The following is a 25,739-nucleotide window of genomic DNA, read 5'->3' as shown; positions in this document are numbered from 1 at the left end:
GGTCCATTTGGGATTTCCGAGTCTGTGTCCCCTTTTTAAATCACTCTCTTAAAACTCACCTATTTGTACTGTACAGGCTTTCCTTGTAACTTAAGTACAAAAAAACCTGCTACTGTCTGATTGTATTACTCTGCAATTATTATTCGTTTTTATCATAGTTATTCATATTTTTGGAGTTTCGAAAGTAGTCATTGATATTGTTATTATCAGCTTTCTATTTCGCTTACATTTTATCTGTATTTGTGAGTGTAGTTTTATTTTTATTTACAGCGGTTTGAGATACTTCAATATGAAAGTCGCTTCACAAAATAAAGGTTATTATTAATATTACCTAAGGTGACTCACCCAGTTATGAAATGTATTCATTCACACAATCCACACATTATTATTGACGTGAAGTGTATTTAGGATTTAGTAGTAGGTTTTTACCTTTTGTAATAAAAGGACTTGAACACTTCTCTCTGTCTTCGTGTCTTTATTCAGGTTCACGTCTTTACCCACACGGCACTCTGTTATAACTCCTGTATTTGTAGCCCCCGGCTATTCACTGCTATTATAGCTTCCTCTCCCCTCTGACTCTCTGCTTCATCTACTGTAACCTCCTCCCTGCAGACTCGCTGCTACCCCTATGCAGACTCCCGCTGCTACCCCTATGTGCAGACCCTCTGGCTGTCACTGTATGCAGACCCGCTGCCCACCCTCTCTGTGCAGCCCCGCTGCTGACTGCAGCCTCCTCGCTGCTTCGGGTCGGTCACCGCTGGCCAACGGTGCCGATCCTCGCTCCCCCCGTGTTCGTGGCGATCTCGCCACACCCCGCTTCGCCCTTCGTGGCCTTCCTCTGTTCCTGGTTCCCCGTCACTCCCCTTGCTCTTCCGGTTCCCCTCCTTCTATACTCAACCCCTCTGCCCCCCACGTGACCTAACTCCTCCCCCCCTGACGGCGCCTCAGAAGGGCCGTTTACAACCGCATTACATCACCCTCCCCCCTAAAGAAAATCCAGCCGACCTCGGCTGAATTGCAACCTGAAAAGCAATGCGGGTGTAAAGGGCCAACACGCAAAAAGACACGAAGCATTGAAGAACATTATAACAATAACACAACACAACACAATCTAACGAAACGTGAGGGATTTCGAGCGAGTACGGGTAGCCGGGCCGTCCCGGACGGTCGGCGGCCCACCCGCCGAGCGGGAACGTGGAAGGGTTTTAGGGGCGACGGGCGCAAGTTCTTCCGTCGCCATTGGAGGCCCGCCACTGTCCCGCTCGCGTCCAGAAACATCCCGTACTCGCGTCCGCGGAGGGATAGGAAGAGCTGCAGGTCCCGTGGGTTCTGCGGCTCCGGTCGGCGTCCCACAAGCGGAAGGTCCTCCTCCCTGCGCTGTCACGGCCGGATTGTCTGTGAAGGGTACGACCGGCGCTCTCGCAAGGTCAGCAGACACAGGCAAGGGCGAGTCGGCAGCAACAGACCCCGGCAAGGCAACTTCGGGAGATGACGCATCCGGCCGTGGGGCAATGTATGGCTTCAACCGGGACGTGTGCACGAACCAACGCCGTGCACCAACCTGAACACGCGCCGACTGTGGGTTGGGAACCTCAATGAGGCGGACCGGACCCTGCCAAGGTCGATGTAATTTAGGAGATGTACCTGGCCGCACCTGTGGGCAATGAAGCCAGGCCAGGTCCCCCTTTTTCCAGGGACACTCCCCCTTTGAACGTCGGGCACACCGCTCATTCCTGACCTGAGCCTTGGCAGTAGCCATGCGGGCATTTTCCCTCGCCTCAGCGACACGCCGAACGTTGTCCTTAATATACTCAGGAAGAGGCTTAACAGGCCCCCTCGCACCGGTTCCCAACTGGTCATGAATCGGCGGCACGTTCTCACGGCCGTACATAAGGAAAAACGGCGAGTATCCAGTAGCCGCGTGCGGCGTCATGCGATACGCCGAAAGCACCCCAGGGATATGCAAATCCCAATCAGATTGGTTTTCCCCGACTGTATGGCACAGCATGGCGGACAGAGTCTGATTCAACCGTTCCACCATACCATCCGTTTGCGGGTGGTAGGGGGACGTCCGTATCTTTTTAGTTCCAAGAGCCGCACACACCTCCCCCAACAATTTAGACGAAAAGTTACGTCCCTGATCCGTAAGGAGCCTCTCCGGAGCCCCTTTGTCCATTACATACCCAAATAGAAAGGCGTCAGTGATAGACGCCGCTGACTGGTCAGGCAAGGGCCAGGCCATCGGCCAGCGAGAGAGGTACTCCACCCCCACCAGTAAATACTTATTCCCTTTAGCTGATGGCGGAAAGGGTCCCAAAATATCTAACGCCACCAGCTCATTAACCCGAGATACTTTAATCGATTGTATCGGCGGAACATATGGATGTTTAGGCGGCTTACGGCGGGCACAATCGGGACACGCGCGAACGTGACCGACGACATCCGTCGTCATGCCGTGCCAATAATAGTCTCGTTGCAGCGTCAATAGGGTTTTCTGCACCCCCAGGTGTAAAAGTGTGTCACAGTGCAAAGATCTAATCAGCTCATAGCGCAATGACGCGGGCACAACGAGACGCCAGTGTTCCTGTATCCCTTCCCTCCACATCAGTAACCCATCTCGGAGAGCAGTTTCCGAATTACCACCCGCACCGACTTCCTTACCCGCCCTCTCCGTTCGTTTCCGTAACGACACCAAAGAATCGTCCAACATTTGCTCCCGAATCCACACAGACCTTGGAAGACGCAAAATCCCGTCAGCCGGTCCCCCTTCAACCGGTCCCGGTGTAAGCGGAGGTTCGAGAACATCCACTGCCCGCGCGACAGGCTGAGGGGGGGGCTGAGCCGGTCCACACCTATGCGTCCCCGACGCACACGCACAAGGGGATTGTTGCGGCAACCTGGACAGTGCGTCCGCGTTAGCGTGACGCACACCCTTCCGATGGTGAATTTGGAAGGAGAATTCTTGCAACGTGTCCAGCCATCTCGCCAATTGTCCGGATGGCTGGTCCATCTTAAGAGCGTACTGCAAGGCCGCATGGTCCGTTCGGACAATAAACGACCGACCGTACAGATACGGTCGAAATTGGCGGAGAAAATACACAATAGCCAAAAGTTCCCTGCGAGTGACGCAGTAACGAGTTTCCGCGGGAGACAAAACCCGACTCCCGTACGCCACCACACGCTCAACACCACCTTTTGACTGGGACAACACCGCCCCAATCCCGGTGTCACTCGCATCAGTATCCAGAATGAAGGGATGTTCAAAGTCCGGATAATCCAACGTCGGCGCAGTAGCCAGTAGATCGCGCAGGCTCCGAAACGCCGCCTCCTCCGGCGGTCCCCACACAAATTTGTGCCCCTTCCCAGTAAGGAGATGCAAAGGCCTGGCGATAGTAGCGAAATTCGGAACAAACCTCCGGTAATATGAGGCGAACCCCAAAAACCGACGCACATCACCCACCGTGGCGGGGGTTGCCCAATCCCGGACACACGCAGTTTTCTCTGGATCCGTGGCCACCCCGTCCGCACTAACAATATGTCCCAAGTATCGAACGGAACGTTGCAGTAGATGACATTTCTTAGGCTTGAATTTCAAATTAGCAGAACGCATTCTGGCAAAAACGGCCTCCAACCGCAATAAATGCTCATCAAATGTGCGGCTGAAGACAATAATATCATCTAAATAAATGAGACATGTCTCCCACTGCAACCCCGTCAATACCAACTCCATCAATCTCTGAAAGGTGGCAGGGGCTGCATTCAACCCCATCGGCAGACAGTTAAATTGGAACAACCCCTGCGGCGTACGGAACGCTGTCTTTTCCCGCGAGGGCTCGTCAAGGGGAAGCTGCCAGAAGCCCGAAGAGAGATCTAGCGTTGAAAAAAACTTAGCCCCTGACAAGGCGTCGAGAGAATCGTCCATACGCGGCAGGGGATACGCATCTGCCACCGACACTTTATTCAACTTCCGAAAATCCACACAAAATCGTAATTTACCATCTTTCTTTTTAACCAACACGACAGGCGCGCCCCACGGGCTATTAGACGGAGATATAATATCCGCTTTCAACATGTCTTCCATTGCCCCTCGCACGTGCTCACGCTCAGCCGGACTCATCCGACGCGAGTTCAAGCGGATAGGGGCCGCGTCCCCCGTTTCGATGTGATGAGAGAGCAGCGAGGTGCGTCCCAAGTCCAAATCATCCGAGCTAAACACATCGGAATAGCTCGCTAATAATTTATGAATCGCACAACGCTGCTCAGCGGAAAGGGCCGAATTTTCCGCACATAGTTCGGCGATCCAACGATCGTCCACCCCTCCGTCGTGTGAAACACCACCCACCAGCCCCCCGTCCGGAATGTCACTCTGAGCCGTAAACGCCGTAGTGGCGTGTGCCACAACGGTACCAGCCGGCACACACACGCTTTCAGAACTCGCATTTAACACCTGCAAAAACGGGCGTTGATCCGGACGGACAATGGTTTGCGCCCCCACCAGTGCCAATCCGCCCGTAACAGCGGCGGACGGCGACAGCAAAATTCCACAAGCACCCTGCCGACCCGGAACCGGCTTCCGGTATCGTAGGGGAATGAGCATCTGCGAGCCAGGTGGAATATCAACTGAAACTTCCGATAACGCCTGCACCTGGGCAACCGGAGCCGGTCGCCCCCAGGTGGACTGTAAAAACGCCAATTTGCGGCCCCCTGGTAGTTCAATGCAATTTTCATTGATTCTAATTAGAATGGGCATCTTAGCCAAAAAATCCGTGCCCAACAAGCAAGGGACCGCCAGGGACCTCGAAATTAACACAACGCCCGAGGCCGAGACCCCCCCGATAGAAATATTAGCGTCCACCTGTCCCACGATGCCCATACTACCCCCGTTCGCAGCGATGCAGGAAGCGTAAGCCGGCCTCACGGCCCCCGGTGGGATGTTCAAAAGATGGAATATGACATCCGAAATAATGGTCGCGGACGCCCCGGAATCCACCAAAATACGCACGTCCACCCCTTGGATCGACCCCGGTACAGTGGACGAACCTGTAGCGGCCGCGACAACCCGCCGAGCCAACTTACGCCACTGCGTTATCGAGCGACAAGGCGCAGATACTGGCCTCCCATATTTTAGAACATCCGCGTCGCACAACAACAGCGATGAGTGAGGTGTCAGGCCTTGCCGGGTGTCTGGTGCGCACCGACTTGCCTGTGCCGGAGGGTCTTTCTTTGGGACGTCCGCGATCGAGGCCTCCTGCTGGGGCGGCCCCGGAACCCGGGCCCAGCAGTCCCTGGCATAGTGGCCCCGACGGCCGCAGCGGAAACAGTCGACGTCGGGTCGGCGCGCAGCAGGCACCCCGTCCCGACGTGGCCGCGCCGGCGGCGGAGCCCGCAGCCCCGGCCCGCTTCGAGCCGGCCACGGAGTGGAGGCGGCCGACAGCTCCTTTGGGCCGGTCGCATCCGGCACGTACACGGCCTTTGTAGGGTCCCACCCTACGGCCCCCCCATCGACGACAGGACCGCCCGTCCACGCCGTGACTTGTTTCCAGCGGCGGAGATTGAACTGGGCGTCCAAACACTTGGCCGCGGTCCGGGACGTGAGTTTCTCGTGACCGCACGCCGGCATAGGAATGCCCAGATCCCGGGATAACTCCAACATCTTTCCCAAGATGAGAGGTTCCAGCAGGTCAGGCTCCGTCTCCGGGTAAGCGGCCATCGCGAGTTCCAGCACGGCGCCCCTGTACGCTACAGGCGACTCCTCCGGTGCGCGTTGCCGCTGCACGAAGCGGCGATGGGGGTCATCCGGTGGCTCGTACGCGTCCGCCATTTCGTCGAACACTCCACGCAATGTTTTCTTCTTCGCAGCTTTTATAGAGCGAAAAAAACGAACAGACTCATCGTCAAGGAGAGTCGGAAGCACCTCCAGCGCCTCGGCGTCCGTCCACCTTGCCGTTCGTACCGCCGCCAAAAATCGACAAGCGAACGCACTCCAATCGCCCCCGATGGAGAACTCCTTAACAGTTGTAAGGTGACGACTGCGGCTCCTTGGCCTGCTTCCGTCCGTCACCGACTCTTCCGGCGGCAAGTTCAGCAAGGCGTCGCAACGCGGTGTCGCCAAGATGGCGGACGATCCTCGTGGCGGCCCCAAAATGGCGGCTTCCCGCCTTCCGTGGTGCGCCACGCCCAAGATGGCGTCTTCACGCCGCGTGGCCGATGGCGGCGCCATCGAAGACGACCCGGGCTCCTGCCGATCACCACCATCACCTTCCAACGCCGCCCTTGGCGTGACAAGGTCACACAACTCCGTGATGACGGTTTTTAGGGTCGCCAGTTGCTCCGCCATCCGGGTCCATCTTAAATCTTCGTCCTTCAACGCAGATGGGTCGGACGCAGCGGCAACCTCCTCCACACCCGGGCCCTCACGGATCTCTCCCTCCGCCGAAGTGAAGCCGACCTCAGGAGGAAGATCGTCGTCGTCCGATGATGAAGCCGACGCCGGAGATGGGATATTCTTCTTCCTCAGTTGTTTCGCCATGCCGTTTCACTTCTGACTCCAGTGTAATAAAAGGACTTGAACACTTCTCTCTGTCTTCGTGTCTTTATTCAGGTTCACGTCTTTACCCACACGGCACTCTGTTATAACTCCTGTATTTGTAGCCCCCGGCTATTCACTGCTATTATAGCTTCCTCTCCCCTCTGACTCTCTGCTTCATCTACTGTAACCTCCTCCCTGCAGACTCGCTGCTACCCCTATGCAGACTCCCGCTGCTACCCCTATGTGCAGACCCTCTGGCTGTCACTGTATGCAGACCCGCTGCCCACCCTCTCTGTGCAGCCCCGCTGCTGACTGCAGCCTCCTCGCTGCTTCGGGTCGGTCACCGCTGGCCAACGGTGCCGATCCTCGCTCCCCCCGTGTTCGTGGCGATCTCGCCACACCCCGCTTCGCCCTTCGTGGCCTTCCTCTGTTCCTGGTTCCCCGTCACTCCCCTTGCTCTTCCGGTTCCCCTCCTTCTATACTCAACCCCTCTGCCCCCCACGTGACCTAACTCCTCCCCCCCTGACGGCGCCTCAGAAGGGCCGTTTACAACCGCATTACACTTTTTAAACTGGTACAAAACTGACACCTTTATTCAAGGCATCATGTTTGCAATAACCACAACACAAGTAGTCAAAAAAGCAAACAAAAAGAAGCAACTCTGATAATGATAATAATATGCACTGTCCTTGAAGTTGATTGGTCCACACCCGAGACGGCTTTCTTTAGAGCCTAGTCCCCATTGTACCAGTTTAAAAGGGTAAAAACTTACTACTATATTTTGCCACTGGTAAAAGAGATCTCATAGAGTAAATGCTTACCCCGAGCTCTCAATACTCTGATATTGCACTGTGTTTGAGTTGTACGCCTTCTGGTGTCATCTGGTCCAACACCAATGGGGACTAGGCTCTAAAGAAAGCCGTCTCGGCTGTGGACCAATCAACTTCAAGGACAGTGCATATTATTATTATTATCATTATCAGAGTTGCTTCTTTTTGTTTGCTTTTTTGACTACTTGTGTTGTGGTTATTGCAAACATGATGCCTTGAATAAAGGTGTCAGTTTTGTACCAGTTTAAAAGGGTAAAAACCTATTACTATATTTTGCCACTGGTAAAAGAGATCTCATAGAGTAAAGTAATTAGGATTCTTCATTCCGAAAGTGAATTACACTTCATCAGCCAGGATCTATCCACTGCAAGGGGTTACCATCTCTCACAATATTACTATGCAACCCATCAGCGGTGGATGTCCCCTTAGGTGTGTTCTCTCCTTTTGATCTACGCAACCCCTCTAAACCCTCCTCCCTTCCCCACATAACGGCGCTTGGCCACTTTGGCTCAATGGCCCGTACCCGAAACAAACTGACTCTCTGACTTTGACTGCCACTCCATTGTTAGTCTTGACCATTGGCCATCTTTCATCGTAGTGACACTTACTTCCACGTGGGTCCACTTACCTTTCTTACACGGGAGAGGGTGGCCCCTTACATTAACCGAGTGACAAGAGAAGTGAGAGAGAGAGATAACCACAGACAACAGCAATGTAACCTCCAATTTATCACTCAAACTAAACAAAAAATAAACACAAACTGCTTTTTGTGTGTAGCTTGTTATCCTTCTCCCGCACCTCCCATTTAGCACGGTTGGCTACGTACGGTGCGAAAGAAGTTCAACATACTTATGTACGTACTCAATTACTCCCGAAACCCCCGACATCGTGATAGCTGCCGGCGTCGGCTATATCAGCACCGATGAAGCAAGGGGGCTGTTTGTGGATCGGGCTGCAGAGGAACGCGTGGGAGGAGGGGGGTGACCCTGATAACCGTGGCTCCAGACAAAAAACTGGGCTACAGCGATGTTTATCAAAATCGCTCTTATTCCAATAGGTCAGGGAAGGTCACTGAATCTTCATCAACAGTCCAACAGGCTTGCTCATTGCTCATTCACGTTTGGGTATTTTATACACTTTGTACTTTTCAGGGAGCACTATTTAATTCCTTGCACCTGGGCTCATGCCAACCGACGCTACGCCACGCTGCTTACAGCCATAGTCTTTGCTGAGTTGGCTAAGCAATCATAAGGAAGGCCAATGTATGTTGAGACCAGGAAGGGACTGTATATAAATGAGTAATACTTAAACGTGTACTCTGTCAAATGTATGAAAACTAAACTAACATTTTTTTCTAGCAGGTAAGCCCCACTCAGCTATAGAGCTCTTTTTCATATTCATACTGGAGAAATCCGATGAGCTATGAAGCTCTTTTTCACAGATGTAATGCAGTTAGGGGCGGCCCACAACGTTACAATAACAAACAATACAAAACATGACAGGAGTATAAAATATAGGAAAGGTAAGCAAATAACTAAAACATGCAAGCCCAAAGCAAAGGGCTGTAATAATTTACAGCCCTATGTTAATCCACTGCTGGATGAAAGCCTTTCCACAATGTCACAGGCATGGCAGATGTTTGAAACTAAACTATTTCTATATTACCAGCTAAGGCCCACTGAGCTATTTGGCTCTTTTTCAGAAGCGACCTCGCCACAAATGATTGCCAAACGAAGTGGTTTATCATGTGGAAATGTATAGCAGCCAAATACTCTAAACGCACCTTGATTTTAAATGTAGAGGGAAAAACCGGAAGACCCGGAGAATAAAAAACGCGACCACGGGAAGAACACGAAAACTTCAAATATACATTCTAGAATTGAAGCTTTCGTGACTGTAAGGATTCATACTCTTAGGTTTTTTCGGTAAAGTCACGTAGGTAAAAAAAATAATAATAAAAATAAAATAATAATAAATGAAAATAAATCAATTAAATCACAGTGATTTGTTTTTTTATTTTCAAAGATACAGGTGTCAGGGTCGGGATTGAACTCACGACCTCCTATATACCAGGGGAGATAGTTAACATCTTCTATCCACCGTGTAGTGGCACACAAGATGCCATCTAAATCACGAAGTGTACCACTGTCTCTTGGTAGATCTATGGGGAGTGCAGATAAAGCCGTGTAGACCCCTCGGGTAAGATCTTACAGACTTAACAGGGCCTTAATTTAACCATTTTCCACGATTCTCCCGTGAGAGTGCACGGCTACTCGATGGCTCTGTTCGACGGCTCAATTGACCCCCTCAGGTGCTCAATCAATTGGCGCTAATTGGGCACAGAGATGGTCCCAAGTGTCAGCGGTAAAAAAAAATACTACCGATTACAAAAAAGGCTAATTTACCCACGTTTCAGATTTTCTAAAAATAATAGGCAGGGCCTATATAATAAGCACTTACGAGTACATCTACACCACTTAGTTCATTAACAGCGTGGGTGGACACGCTTCTCCATACAGAGAGCGAGAGAGCTGTGTGTAACACATTTCACATTATCATGACACCACGTAAGTGTCTCATTGCAGATGAAGCCATGGGTCTCGGCGCATTTCACAACTCGGTCCCATTATCTACTAACTTATTTTGACGTTCAAGGTCTCGCGAAGGGTTCGCAGTTATTTTTTCACAGTCGTTAATAATTTGACGGTTTACATAAGATGACTCGGACAACTAGTTATAAAATAGTAGAAGATGTCGAGCTCTACGTTGCCCTCAACTCCTAGGTGCTGCGGAGGGCTTGGGGGCTTTCGGGCTTCATTTGTAACCTAAGAAGGCTGAGCTAAGGTGATGAAAATATTTATAGGTTTTACCCTTTCTAGCAATATAACAGGAGGTGTTAAGATGTTCCAACACCAAAATAGATACCCTTTCCAACGAATAAAAGTCTGCATTAACTACACATACTTGAGGAAAAACATGCAAACAAATATGCTCTCAATATATATTTATTGTCTTTGAAACTGATTGGCATACACCAGAGACAGCCTTCTTTATGCCCTTGTCTCGCCAGTGTTAGACCAGAGAACGCCAAAAGGCGAACAGTAAAAATACAATGCAAGTATCAGAACAAGTATAGCTCGGGTCTAGGAGTTAGCAGTATAGCTCAAAAAGGTACCATAGATATAAGCTAAGGTACGTATGTGCAATGGTATCATTCGCTCTTGCACCATTCAAAGTATCTTGAGCTCTCTGGGTGTTTTTATGGTTGCGCTAATTTGTCATTGTTTCTCGATATCTTTTCAACTGGGCTTGATGCTTTCAACTATTTAATTTCTTCTACATTGTTCCATGGATTGGTGCACTTCCTCCAACCGACCGTGACTCTGTTCGTCGTTTGGTTACGACGTCGAGTCGCTTTGGCTCGACGATCTATTTGGAACCAATTGACTCTGCAGTTCTGTTTCGTCCCTTCTAAGGTGTTCCAATGGAACAATGGTTTTGTTGCAATTGGACTGATTGACATTCAGCAGATTCTTTGCTGACTTGATCTGCTTTTGTCTGCCGATCTTTTTTCAAGGCGAGTTTTGCCTTCGCTCTTCAGTTTCACTCCTTCGATGATGTTCCAGGCATCGAAGTATTTGTTCCCACCGAATTCGACGTTATGATTGGCTCTCAATGCTTCTCTGTTGCCACTTTGCCTAAGCTATCTCCAGCCTTGCTTCACATTCTTCTTCAGTTTCATTATCCCGCGCTAAGGCCTTTATGTGTGCTTCTGAGCTTGTAAGCTTGTGTTTGTTTGGCCATTTGAAGCTGTAAGGATTTGGGGAAAAAATCAGTGGCTAACAAGATCTTAAATTCATAATAAAGGTTTTTGGGTTCAATCGCGTAAGTATAAATGTGTCATTAATCTGCCACCACCCGACACAGCCAACCAGTAAGTTATGTCGCATAAACAAAACGTGCCGATTAGTTACTACTACTTCAGCGCACCGGTGTGTTGGAGAGTAAATCGCTGGTAATTACATCCAGCATCATCGGGCGATTTTGCCAGAATTAATTATGCTGGATGTAATTACCAGTGAAACGTCGTACTCAAATTGAAAATGTTGTGGAAGATATAAATAGCAAAGGCATGTGCCAGGTACTGGCTATCGCAGTGGGTCCAAGCCGCAAATGGACACCAATCGACGCCATCTTAGATCCGCAGCCCAATGGTGATCCGTTACTGCTGCTGTACCTAGGCACAAACATCGTACGATATAACCAGCGCAGTATCACCGCTTCCCTGGCCCCAACACCTGGAACCAGTCACGGGCAAATGTTCTGGATCGATCCTTGACTCTGAGCCAGTCTTGAAAAATACTTAATACGGTGTGTTATTCCAAAGGGTTTACTATGTGTGATCAGCGCGGCACATTCATGATCAGCTGGACTAATAGGAGTAGGTGAAAACAAATGTTCGGATTTACCTATACTGTTTAAGTAGGAACAAGTCAATTGCTTACACAACATACCTTCATCCGTACACAGTATTGATTTATCAATTCAATCAGTCTTCAACCCGATTGATTAAAATAAAATAATAAAACACTTAAATTAACAAAATATACAGCAGTCCAAAATTCTAATTGAGTAATATCAAGTGTGTGCGTGGGGATGAGTGTTGTCAACCTTGCCACACACGTTACTTTGTACCTCATGTATCTTAATTTCAGCAGCAAGGGGCTTCAGCGTGTTTCTTCTGAACATTTCTTCCATGCCTCCTTCGTTTTCAAGATCTCTCCATGGCTGGTTAATGTGAGGAGGGGGCTTGTATGTATAGAGTACAATTAGATGCAAATATAATAACCTCCGTGCACCACTAATTGGCAATGACGTCATCACGGCGCTTGTGCCATGCTAGGTGCACTTTCAGGCCACGTGAAGTGTTGAAGGCCCACTGGCAGGCCACGGAACAGACCCAGGTGCCATGGGTTGACTGACTGATATGACTGGCAGATGCACCAACTCTGTTCCCCACTGTGCCAACTTTATGCGTTTTAGCCACTCTGCTTGTTGTTGTGAGTGTTGTGCCTCTGCTCCCCGTTGGTGCGAGAGAGCGACCTGCTCCGACTTCCCAGTAGCATCCTTCACGAACATCCTCCACAAGAACCGATCTTGAAATTGATGAAACTAATCATCGGCAAGTCCAATCAGCTCCGCCTCAGTCAATATTTTCTCGAGTCCGTGCCTTGGTCGGTTAGGCCCATCTATCCTGCGAAACAGAAGCTGCTTGGGCATCCTGTGGCTGGGTATGCACAGGCTAGCTTGCCGGAAGAGCTCAATGAAGGGTATGTGTGCAGATCTTTCCAAATATCTGTGAGCTCCTCACACAATCCAGCCTAGTTAAACCCAGGATGGATGGGAGGCAGGTTAGCCAGAACGTTTCTAACCGGTGCAATGGAACACCATTTGGAGGGGGGGGGGGTAAACTTCTCACAAGCATAGAGAAGGGAGGGGCATGGCTGGCCGAGAAGACAGGAAGTCATAATAAGGTATGTGACTCCGATGCCGTCTACAAGAGCTATTTTTGTTGGAATTCGTTGAAAAATTGTTGAGCAAGACACGGTGGTCCTCAATAAATAACGCGACGAAGTAGTTTCTTAAAGAGCAACCGCATACGACTCCGAAGCCGCAGGTTGCCGACCTCTGGGTTAGAGCACGGGTTTACAGCATGGGGTCGAACATTGGTTTGAGGTTGTTGTGTATTTTAGCGTGGGGTTTCATCATGGGGGGTCGAGCATTACATTTAAACCGGTTCATTTAGATCAATTCCTATTCCCATAAATCTTATTTGGGTAAGCACACGTCCAGGGTCATCTTATTTGGGCTTGATACCTACTCCACGCAGGGACCCAACTTCATATTTCAACTGGGGGGCTATGCAAGATGCGACTGTGGGCCCCCCCTCCTTTCTCCTGACTCACTTTGACTGGAATAGCGACAGATGGTTTTAACCCGTTTAAAATAATATGAAGGCTATAACTATATATATTATTTTAGTTGCACAGTGTATTGGGTTTAGAGGAAGATAGTCTCACAGTGACAATATTAATGCAAATATATAAAGGTAAAATACTCACAATTAAGTTATCATGGATCTTGCTTTATACGCATATCAGCAAAACAAATCCTGGTGTTCAGTAACAAACACCAGCAGTAGCGCTACTATATTTTACGCGAGGTATTTTTCGAAGTATTATATCTTTTTTATTTGTAACAATGTTTTTTTGGCATTCATGATTAATTGTTGGAATATTATTTAGAAAATGTTTTCTTAACATTTTTAAAAACTTGTTTATCTGTTGATTCGGGGCCCTCTTGTGGCCGACTTGGCCCCAATGCGTCGCATAACGCTGCCACATACCCCCCCCCCCCCCCCCCCCATCGAATTACCCGACTCCCAACGTCTGACGGATTCGTGCTCTTGAGAGCATTACAGAGCACCCAAAGGGTTCGACGCTAAATCGACGGAACCCGGACCATTGTATTGCACCACAGGAGAGCGTTTGGTATTATTTTTTAAGTACTAAGAACTTAAAATCACAACATTGTGATTATAGAACCGAGCCCATGGATTTTAAGTATAAATACCGGAAAATATACCGTGGATTTTTAGAGTTGAAGTAACATTATGTAATTTTTACATTTTAATAGCCGAAATGCTCTAAATGCAACTTTGGCGTGTGCTCATAAGGCGACACTTTCCGATTCTTAATATGACTACGGTAAATACATATCTTTTACCTTTGTTTTTGAATTTGAATTCATCTATTAAATATAATGCTATTTTAACAGTCGATTCATAACTCTAAATAATGATGACGAAGGTTTAATCGGCATGTTTAATGCGGTGCCAACTAATTTTGTGGGTATCTTTAAGAGACGCAGTGTTAATTGGTGGCGCCACGGAATCAGGGAGGGGGGGAGGTGTCGTGGCAGGCTGCCGGGGAGGCCGCTTTTTATCCCGCACAGCAATCCAGGAAAACGGGCTGCTAACGTGGGCCCTAATTACTCCCGCCAGCGATAAATAAAGAAACCAAAAGCAAACGAAGAGACGCTTGCGTTATTTTCACAAAATAAAGGCTCAATGGCCATTACAACTTCATAATGTGTTACTTAAAAATGTACTACGTTTAGCTATATTTGTATTCATCTTCAGTGTCGTCTTCCATACATGTGTAATAAAGGTCGTGGAAGCGACTTCTGGAATCCGGTCTTTATTTGTCTTTCGTTCACAACACTCCCATCTTACTCCTTCACGCTGCTGACAGACAGCGTGAGAGGGAGAGAGAGAGACACGCGCGGCCACGTGGCAGCCTGGACCCCGCTCCAGCGTGGCCTCACCCTCCGTTTGTTCCAGATCTGACCACGTGTTGTTCGTCTCCACCCCTTTTAATACCTGGGTCACGTGGTACCTTTCCACCAATCCTGGTTAGCCTCTATGGAATCTTCTAGACCAGGGGTCCTCAAACTACGGCCCGCGGGCCACATGCGGCCCGCCGAGGACATTTATCCGGCCCGCCGGGTGTTTTTGCCGCCACTGCCTGTCTGTTACTTTTTTTCTACATGAGAAGGACGGTCATTGGTGGAAGAGGGAGAGGGGGCGGAGTTCCCCCAATCAGACTGCATTGATGGGCAGTGCAGTCTGTATGTCTCTGTGTGGGCAAAGTTATTGCTGGTATATTGTTTTTGTAGCGCTGTATATATATTGGTATTTTACTAATAGCAATTTTGACTCCCTAGGAAACAATGATGTCAAGAAAGAGAAAAATTGACTCGGAGTGTAGGATATTCAAATAACAGTGGACTTATGATTACTTCTTCATGCAGTACAAGGAAAGAGCTGTGTGTCTGATATGCCAGAATATAGTGTCTGTGTTCAAAGAATACAATTTACGTCGACACTATGAAACTCAACATAAAGATAAATATGATTGTTTGGTCGGAGAAGTGAGAAAAGATAAAATATTAAAACTGAAAAATACATTAACAACTCAGCAAAATACTTTTGTGAAGCAGAAGCAGATAAATATTTCATCACTGCGAGCAAGTTTTCAAGTTGCCAAGCTAATAGCGTGCACTGGCAGACCATTCGTGGAGGGAGAATTTATTAAAGAATGCCTTCTTTCTGTTGCCAAAGAGATGTGTCCAGAGAAGGCCGATTTATTTAGTACAGTGAGTCTTTCAGGACCTACAATTACACGGAGGATTGAAGAAATGGGAGACAATTTGCATCAGCATTTGCAAAACTCCACAAAAAAACTTTCCTATTTTTCCTTGACACTCGACGAAAGCAATAATGTTCGTGATTCTGCACAACTTCTAATTTTTATTCATGGGACGAATGACTATTTCGAAGTCACAGAAGAGCTTGCTGCACTGCAAAGCATCAAAGGAACATCTACAGGAGAGGATATCTTTCGATTTAAAGCTTTCGTGACTGCAGGGATTCATCTTCTTGGTTCTTTCGGTAAAGTCACATAGAAGGGAAATAATAAAATAATAAAACATAATAAAATAATTCTCACGACGTTTCGGCCACAACGCAAGCAGCCGTCCTCAGGTGAAAACCAGGTCTGTCGGGGAGACAGCGTCTGAATGAAACAGCATACGAGCTTGGAGCATATATAAGCTGGGTTGTAAACGGTGGAAAGAGCGCCTTGACATAATAATTTGCATATCAAGAGGAATTTAGTATATTTATGGGAAATGCAGGAATGTGATTAGTACTACATATGCCCGTGCTGCATATGTAGTACTAATAACATTCCTGCATTTTCCATAAATATGCTACATTCCTCTTGATATGCAAATTCTTTTGTCAAGGCGCTCTTTCCCCCGTTTCCAACCCAGCTTATATATGCTCCAAGCTCGTGTGCTGTTTCATTCAGACGTTGTCTCCCCGACAGACCTGGTTTTCACCTGAGGACGGCTGCTTGCGTTGTGGCCGAAACGTCGTGAGAATTATTTTATTATGTTTTATTTTGATTATTTTATTACTTCCCTTCTACGTGACTTTACCGAAAGAACCAAGAAGAGAGGATATCTATGAAAAGGTTTGCCAAACTGTGAATGGTTTGGAGCTGAACTGGGCTAAACTAGCCAGTGTGACAACTGATGGTGCTCCTAGCATGGTGGGGTCTAAGAAATGAGTAATTGCTCGCATTAACCAAGAGATGGACAAACATAACCATTCTCATCCAATAGCCATACATTGCCTCATCCACCAACACGCGCTGTGTAGTAAATCACTGAAGTGGGACTCTGTTATGAAAATTGTGGTATCTTGTGTTAACTTCATTAGAGCTCATGCACTAAACCACAGACAATTTCAGGAATTTCTGTCTGAGCTAAATGTTGACTATGAAGATGTTTTGTATCACACAGAAGTCCGTTGGCTGAGTCGAGAGAGAGTTTTGAAACGTTTCTATGACTTACTTCCACAGATTACAGCTTTTCTGCTTTAAAAAAACAAAGAAGTACCAGAGCTCAATGATGCAGAATAAAAATGGCACATTGCCTTTCTGACAGATGTAACAGAGCTACTCAACAGTTTCAATGTGCAACTTCAAGGAAAGGGGAAGCTCATCTGTGATATGCAATCACATGTCAAAGCATTTGAAGTAAAATTAGGCCTCCTCATCAAACAAGTGAAGGAGGAAAACTTCTGCCATCTCCCCACAACTCAAAATCTGTTAGCGGAAAAACCATTGGTTGCATTCCCAAACAAACATGTGTGGATTCACTGGAAAAATTGCAAAAGGAGTTCCAATTTGGATTTAAAGAGCTTCATCTCCATGAACAGGACATACAGCTTTTCCGTAATCCATTTTCTATTGACATTGAAAATGTGGATACAATTTACCAGATGGAACTGGCTGAACTGCAGAATTGTGACTCTCTGAAAGACGCATTCATGTCAAGCAGCCTTCATAATTTCTATGCATCTCTCCCCTCTGAGACATATCCTCATCTCAGGAACCATGCACTCAAAATGGCAACCATCTTTGGCAGCACTTATGTCTGTGAACAGACTTTTTCCAGAATTAAACATTTGAAATCTCCAACCAGATCTAGACTAACGGATGCACACTTGCATCACTTGTTACGACTAGCAGTGACAAATATGGAACCGGACATTGACTATCTCATTAGCCAAAAGCAGGCCCATAGTTCCCATTGAAATACTGGCAAGTTTGTTGATTTAACTTTACTTGTTCTTCTTTTTAAATATTGTATTTGTACCCGTTTTGTTTCTTCACTTCAAAATAAGATATATGCAGTGTGCATAGGAATTTGTTCATAGTTTTTTTTAACTATAGTCCGGCCCTCCAACGGTCTGAGGGACAGTGAACTGGCCCCCTGTTTAAAAAGTTTGAGGACCCCTGTTCTAGACTCTATGGTACGCTCCCAGGACCACGCCCCTGACTCGTCTCCCCATTGGCTGTGGCTAAAGCCAGCAGAACCAATCCTTTACTTACAGATGTCACCTTCCCATTACGTCAGGGCCACGCCCCTAGACTTCTCCCCATTGGCTATGGGCCATGACCGGCAGAGCCAATCATCGTACGAGGTGTAATCCAACAGCAACCCGGATATGTCCTCACATTACACATGCATGTGTTCGAGTCCGTTATAGATTTCAAATGTTTGAATACGTGCCATGTATTTCATATTTATGTACACAATTACAAACGAGATGTTCCATCTTAAGAGCTTCTCTGCCTGAAATGTTTAACAATTAAGAAACTATCGCTGGAAGCTTTTAGGGCCGTCCATAAATGACGTCACGCGATTTTGGACGATTTTTGACTCCCCCCCCCCCTCGTCACACGGCGTCACAAAAAGTCAAACCCCCCCTCAAATATTACGTCACAAAGCTCTACCCCCCCCCAAAAAAAAACATGCTTCAAATAGCGTTAAACTATTATCATTGTAGTGCGTATTTAATGTGGCACTGCACTCTGATGTTGTAGGAGAAAACATTTACTAAAAAGTCTATTTAATTAAGTAAAACGTATTTTTGGTTCTTTCGGTAAGTCACGTAGAAGGGAAATAATAAAACTACAACAATAAAAAATATTAATTCTCACGACGTTTCGATTGCAAATTGCTTGTGTTGCAATCGAAACGTCGTGAGATTTGTAATTTTTTATTATTTTATTATTTCCCTTCTACGTGACTTTACCGAAAGAACCAAGAATATGAATCCCTGTAGTCACGAAAGCTTTAAATCGAAATTTAAGTAAAACGTGTTGTCTATATTTATTTAAAATTGCGCATTTTTATATGACGTCACATTTCTCACCCCCCCCCCCCTCGTCACACATCGTCACAAATGTCTGACCCACCCCCCCCCAGATGCGTGACGTCATTTATGGACGGCCCCTTTTCTGTAAAACAAACGCCAATGGATGGAGGAGGGAGCGGTGGCACAGTGGTTAGCGCACTACGCCGTCAACCCGGCGACGACACGAATCCGATTCCCGATCACGATCGGCGGCAGTGGTTCGGGAAATCTGAACCGATCCCCCGGTCCTAACCCCTTCAATTCGCTACGGTTGCTGGGAGATGTTAACTACCTCGTCCAGTGTACAGGACTTTGTGGGTTTGATCCTGACCCTGACGCCTGCTGCTGTATATTTGGAATTTGTGTGTCTCTCCTCGTGCTTGCGTGGATTTTTCTCTGGCTCCTCTGGGTTTTCCCTCCACATTTAGAATCAACATCGCGTGTTTCGAGTACTATAATTTTCGGAGGCACGGGGCCGTCTTATTCTAGATCCTGCCTGCAAAATAAATCTGTACTCTAATGTATGTAGGGTGTGTAGGCACATATATATATATAAAAGGGAAATTTTGTGAATGTGTGTTTGTTCAAAATGTTGAGCGTATTTCCCGACATGCAACAAACTTGAAATTTGCCAAGTGGGTACTTTCCAGACTGTACACCATGCAAAACGTATAAAAATAGACTTTTGTATTTTTTTGGGGGGGGCGCAATAATCTCTGTCATGTGACCCCTATGCTCATGTCACGCATCCCCCCCAACCCTCCGCGAGTAAAGGGGGGGGGGGTCCACCGGGCTTTTATAATAGATGTGGTCGCTGTACATTTCTCCGTGATGTCACTTCGTTGGGCTGTCATTTGTGGCCAGATCGCTTCTGAAATTGAGCTCCGTAGCTCAGTAAACCTTACCTGGTATAAGAAAACGTTGAGTAGTTTAGTTTCAAACATTCACCTTGACGGTAACACTATGGAGAGGCCTTCATCCAGCAGTGGATTAACAGAGGGCTGTAAATTATTGCAGCCCTTTGGAATTGCATGTTTAGTGATCTAATTACCTTTTATATACTTTGCACTCGTGTCGTGTTTTGCGTATTTTTGTTGTAACGTTCTCACCCCCCTCCGACTGGACTCTAGTATAAATATTCTTATTCACTGGATGTTTAGCATTGCAACCGTTGTGGGACGGAAGCCCCTCCTGTACGAATTTAGAGTTTTTGATAGAGATGGAGAGACAGGGCAATCTACAGGTAGAGAGACAGGGTCATCGATAGAGATACAGTGCCATTTAAAGGTAGAGAGCATGCTGCCTTGGCAGATTCCTTAGTTGAACATCGGAACAACTGTTTTATTTCCAGAAATGGTAAAACCTATTCTTATTTTTCATCATTGCCTTGCCAGGTGTTCGAGGGGGCTCTCCAGCAGTCTCTTGCATTCAGTTGCTATACTTTCCCTCTTCTCTATAGGCGTGTCTCGCTTAAGGAGTCAGATACGTTCCGCGAAAAATTGCTCTGGTAAGCGAAAAACGTGTTAAACAATCATCGTCTTCCCCATTGACTCCCACGTTAAAAGCTGAGCTACGTTTTGGCCAGAAATGTTCCACTCTTGGACAACCTTTTTACATGAAAATATATATTTTTAAAGAGTAATAAATGTAACGCCACACATGAAGGACCACAGTGCAAGATCCCCCTGTATAGCCTTAACGGATTGTTGGGGAAATTGCTGTTAACGAGCACTTATGGTACTGCACATGAAGGGGTTGAATGGACAGCACCATGTCCCAGCCACCTTTGTTTCCCTTGTGGCGATTTTTACACACCGTACCAGGTACTAATTTGAGGCAGAGCAGACCTAGGGGACGCCCAGGACGAGTTCAGATGTTACTGGTGTTGGCCGTGAGCGGGAATCGAACTCGGGTAGTCGGGTTCGTAGTGCCACGAAACAGGCGTAACACACAGCACAGCTGGTAAACAAACAGCGGCGGGACACCGTGCACCCCCTGCCGCCACGGTACGCATTAAATCGATCGCTCCATTTTGCTGGTTTCGCAAACAAATGGGTCCGAATTCAAATTGCCCGTGACAGCGAATTCTCGCACGAACGCTCATTAGAGACACGCCTGTATATACACATGAAGGGCTTTCTTTAATAGCTATTGTATGCATGGTGGTGACCCACCCAAGGCACTATCCAGGCTCAATTCTGCTGAGCTTCTAACATCTGATGGGATCGGGCACGAGGGAAGTTATTTTTTTCGATCAGCTATGAATTAATAATAAAAACTTAAAGAATAGAAATGCTACCTGCATCACGGCAATGTTCAGTTGTGAGCGGGCAGGGAGGAGTGGTGCGGCTCAACGTGGGCAGATAGCCGAGCGGAAACACAAGGGGGCACACGCATTGGAGATGGGATTGGGCAGTGAGCAGGTCAAATTGCAAACCGGACAAAATGGCAAATGAAAAAAAACACGTTAAAACCTAACTTTATTTTTGTACAGTTTGATTATACAGCAGGCATGTCCCCCCCCCTCCCCAGAAATTATACACCAAACCGATTAAACAGGCAAATGTTAATAAAATGAGATGAAGGCATTCGTGAGATGCGTTTACAGAACATCAAAACAGTAAACTTTACTCGTTTAACAAAAACTATACAATTTAAATCTGTAAAGCTTCTAAATACAAAATACGTTTTTTTCTTCTCAATACGCATAGATAGCATTCCCATTCGTGGGACTAAACACATTACTAAAGCACTTACCATTTTCACTTAAATCATATCAAGTGTATTTACCCAATTTCAAAATAGCAACACAAATGGCAATGTTTTTTTTTAATGATCATCACCACAAATGGATAGTTTATCAAAAACTAGTTTTTTTTAACAATATAGCAAACCGTAATTGGCATAGGAATAACATGATCTATAAACATGGACAACCGTGGACTTGCATGTTAATCTTTTAATAATACAAAGAAACAACAGTTCACAACATTTATATTCAAGTAACTTGTCTACTTAACTCAAGAGGTTTGCATTTCAGTAAAGCGTAAAAATGCAGAAAATGTATATAATTATCACTACATGCAACGCCCCAACAAAAAAACTCATGAATAATATGTGCACCTGTAAAAATGATATGCTCTCGCTGAACAACCTGAAACAGTTGGCTAAATCACATTGAAGGTTTTACATAGTAGTCAAACACTGATACAACCACTGTAAGTGTATCAGCTAAAGGGTTATGTTATTGATAATCATTATTACTTCCACTCTTTGATCAAAAATTAGGTTTGTAAAGCTTTAACACAGGACAACCCCCACGTGGCACGGACGTTCCTAACGCCTCACATCATCACGCATCGTCATGTCCTCACGCTTCACATTGTCACGCGTCACATCACGCCCTCACGCATCACATTGTCATGTGGAGGCGACGCACGGTGTAATCGGGTCCGCCGCTCAAACTGTGATCGCATGAGTCACACACTTCCGTGCTTTATTGCCCTTGATGTGCACATGGACTCTAGTGGTATAATGACTATGAACTGCAGTGGTATAGCCTGTACACAGTATATCAATCAGAACCGCGGTACTCACAATTACTGGAGAACCGCACAACTCAATGCACCTATTGTTATCTTGAGAATAAGTAACTCCATAGTCTGTTTAAGCCATTGTACAGGACAATTCCAAGTTAATTTAAGATTGTGTTGAATTATACTGAGTATCATTAGATATATAATTGTCAACTCCTTTACAGTACATCCGTTTTCCTCAACTTGTGAAATTGACTGCGTGCAGGACTCAGGAGATTCACGATTTCAAGTGTAGAGCATGGTCCCTCTGTCGCACTTCCACCGCTCTACAATTTACAACTATTGTATGTTTATTTGGTCACGGCAGAGAAGTTATTCTCCAGTTTTGATGACCCAGCAGTGGCCAGACGGCGGCTACTGTAGAGTTTACGGGAAAAGTGGCCGAACCAATTGCTCAGCTGTATGCAGAATGGAAAGTGCTAAAGAGCGATGATCGCTTCACTGGAGAAAATCATCACCATGCGCCCACTGCCATTGGGGTGGTTCTGCAAACGGAGATTTGCTTTTAAACAAAAACAATTCAAACAAATATTTTACCAGGTAAGGTCCACTGAGCTATATTGCTCTCTTTCAGAAGCGACCTGGCTATTACAAATGAAAAGTGGCTTATCACGTGGACATTGAAAGCAGCCAAATACTCCAAATGCATGTTGATTCTAAATGTGGAGGGAAAAACCGGAAGATCCGGAGAAAAATCCACGCGACTATGGGGAGAACTAAATATATACAGGCATCAGGGTTGGGATTGAACCCACGACTTCCTGCATATCTTCTGAGGCAGTTAACATCTCGCCACCTTCGCGCCCCAATCTTTACCCAGATTACCGAGGGCAAATTAACACCTTTTTAAGATTCAAATTCATAAGAAAATCAGTCATGCGTGTGGTGGTTTTTCAGTTTGTTACCTGCTTTCATCACAGCCAAGTGTAATAATACGAAATCGTGACCTATTTACAGATCAGTAGGACGTTGCTTCCCTCGCGCGCAAACCCGAAGCATTTGGCATAAAACGTAGAAACACGTTGATAAAAAGAAAGAGAAAAATAAATAGAAAGTATAGATCTCCAAAAAATCTGGGCAACATTATGATACACAATAGTTTTTGAAATCAAAAGTTTGAGAAAACTTAGCATTAATATAGATATAAATTCAAATCAATGTTTACAAACAAAATTAACAGTTTGGGAGAGAACATATATGAAGAACAATGAGCAGTCTGCACATCTACAATGAAAAAAGCACAAATCACCAGCATTGAAACCAGTATTTCAGATGTTATGCTACTCCCCAGGACCTTATCCGCCACAGTGAAACATAACCACTACATCAGCTTCTTGACAAACATTCCACTTTTTAACATTAAAAATATGAAATCCACATTCGACTAGAGGGCCTCTAGTTAAAATTCGAGCAAAAATAACTGTTTAGTACCACGGACAGGCAAAGTGAAGCTTATAAATGTACCCTGTTGGCTGTCATAAACTCCCCGAGAGAAGTGCAACGCTCGTCTTACATTCTACACTGCTTCTCACGTGGGGGCAGCGGATACAGGCAGCTTTCACACATTTTCCCCACGTTTCAAGCACGCACACTCGCAACCCCCACTCTGTACCCGCAAAACATAAAAACAAAGATCACCCCCCCACCACGTATAGCCTGTAACAGACTGTTGGGGCAAGTGCTGTTAGCGAGCACCGATGAAGGCCGGTATGGCGCACTAGGGGGTGGGTGGCCAGCACCGCGCCTGGCTGCATTTGTCTCCCCAGTGGCGATGTTTTCAGACACCGCACTGGGTACTAATTTGAGGTTGAGTCGTCCTAGGGGAGGCCCAGGCCCGGCTCAGATAATCGTCACCGATGTTGGCCATGAGCGGGAATCGAACTCGGGCCGCCAGGTTCGTTGTGCAGGTATGGTGCACAAGGGGGTGGGTGGCCAGCACCGCGCCTGGCCGCCTTTGTCTCCCCATTGGTGATGTTTTCAGACACCGCACTGGGTACTAATTTGAGGTTGAGTCGTCCTAGGGGAGGCCCAGGCCCGGCTCAGATAATCGTCACCGATGTTGGCCGTGAGCGGGAATTGAACTCGGGCCGCCAGGTTCGTTGTGCAGTGCGCTAAATAACTGCTTGACCACCGCTTACCCGCAAAACACACACACGTGCGCACATTTGCAAACGGATTGAACCCGGTGATTATGTCCGAATGCAATTCAACACTTTGGGCTCTCTATCCCTCGATGTCCACCAGCCTTCCCTCGGCCGGCAGGGCCTCGGCGGCAGCCACGGAGTCGTCTGGTCCCAGCGGGAGATCATCGCGGCCGTGGAAGATGCGAGGGCAGTGGACGATGAAAGGCCGGATGGGAGTGCGGCTCACCATCTTCCCCATGATGGTGGTATTGTCGCTGAAGTTGGGCTTGATCAGCGTGGGCCAGAAGCAGATGGACAGATTCTCCTCGGACATCTTGTTGGTGGCGCTGTGCTGGCACACCCTGCACGCGAGACGCACGTTTAGAATTCACGCGCATAGCTTGTCACTGGCCGTTTCCTGCACTACCGTATTTTCCCGCATATAGCCCGCATACGCATATAACCTGCAGACGCATATACCCCGCAAAAACAGCATTTTGTGTAAAAAATTTTCAGATAGTCCGCACCTCCATATACCCCGCATGCATTCATATCTTTAACGTCGTTACCGCAGCTTAATTCCATCATATTAATACAAAGTTTACATTTATAATCCATTCCACCATCAATTGTTAACATTAAAATCATAACGTGCACAAAGAAAACAAACTAACCGGAAACGAGTGAACTTAAAACAGTAAATAAGTAACGAAAGTAAATATCCAATAAATAAGTAACACCTGGTAGATAAGTACCATAAGTAAGCGTACTGTTAGGCTTACCAGCATTCGACCTCATCATATTACAGCTACTGGACTGGTAGTTACCCCTGTACAGTTTTAGCGCTGGTAGATTGCGCGCTGCGCAGACAATAGCGGCACTACGGTAACGCCATTGCCTCCTGGCAACAAAGCCATTGGAAGTGTGAAACAAAGCTCATGGTCGCGACTGTATACGGCAGTGCTCAGCCAATAGCAGCGGCCTAAGGGACTCGGCAATTATGATTCCGCCTCTGGTAGACGCTTGTTAAGGCCCTTCCCATTGTGCAATCCATAGCCTCAGCTAAAACTTTCGCACCCCCCTACAGCCACTGGAAGTATTACGGTAAACCAAGTGCACCCACTTCAAACATTGTCGTTTCATTGTACAAACAATTCGAATTATTTAAAACGTGATAACATGTGCAATTTTAGTGTGAGTGGTTTATTCAGCAGTGCTTTAGTCAAAGGTAAGTGTTGCATAGTGGATAGTCCTACCATGAAAACATTAAACGAGTTATGACATATCACATGTGTAAAATATTTTTGGGATAGCCTGCACCTCCACATA

At 46.8% G+C, this 25,739-nt stretch overlaps 1 protein-coding gene across 5 annotated transcripts in view; it reads right to left on the bottom strand.

Moving 5' to 3' along the window:
- Nucleotides 1-21,573: 21,573 nt before the first annotated feature.
- LOC133358866 (rho GTPase-activating protein 5-like) overlaps nucleotides 21,574-25,739 on the bottom strand; it is a 30,713-nt gene continuing 26,547 nt past the window's right edge. For all 5 annotated transcript variants that reach the window (XM_061577321.1, XM_061577323.1, XM_061577322.1 and 2 more), the window contains exon 7: nucleotides 21,574-24,772. In XM_061577321.1, the coding sequence (XP_061433305.1) occupies nucleotides 24,511-24,772 (262 nt within the window). In that variant the 3' untranslated portion in view covers nucleotides 21,574-24,510. The remainder of the gene's footprint in view (nucleotides 24,773-25,739) is intronic.

Source organism: Lethenteron reissneri, chromosome 63 (assembly GCF_015708825.2).
Source record: "Lethenteron reissneri isolate LAM-NWPU_2019-01 chromosome 63, ASM1570882v1, whole genome shotgun sequence".
NCBI lineage: Eukaryota > Metazoa > Chordata > Hyperoartia > Petromyzontiformes > Petromyzontidae > Lethenteron > Lethenteron reissneri.
Note: the sequence above shows the minus strand (reverse complement) of the source record. Positions and strands in the feature narration are given on the sequence as shown.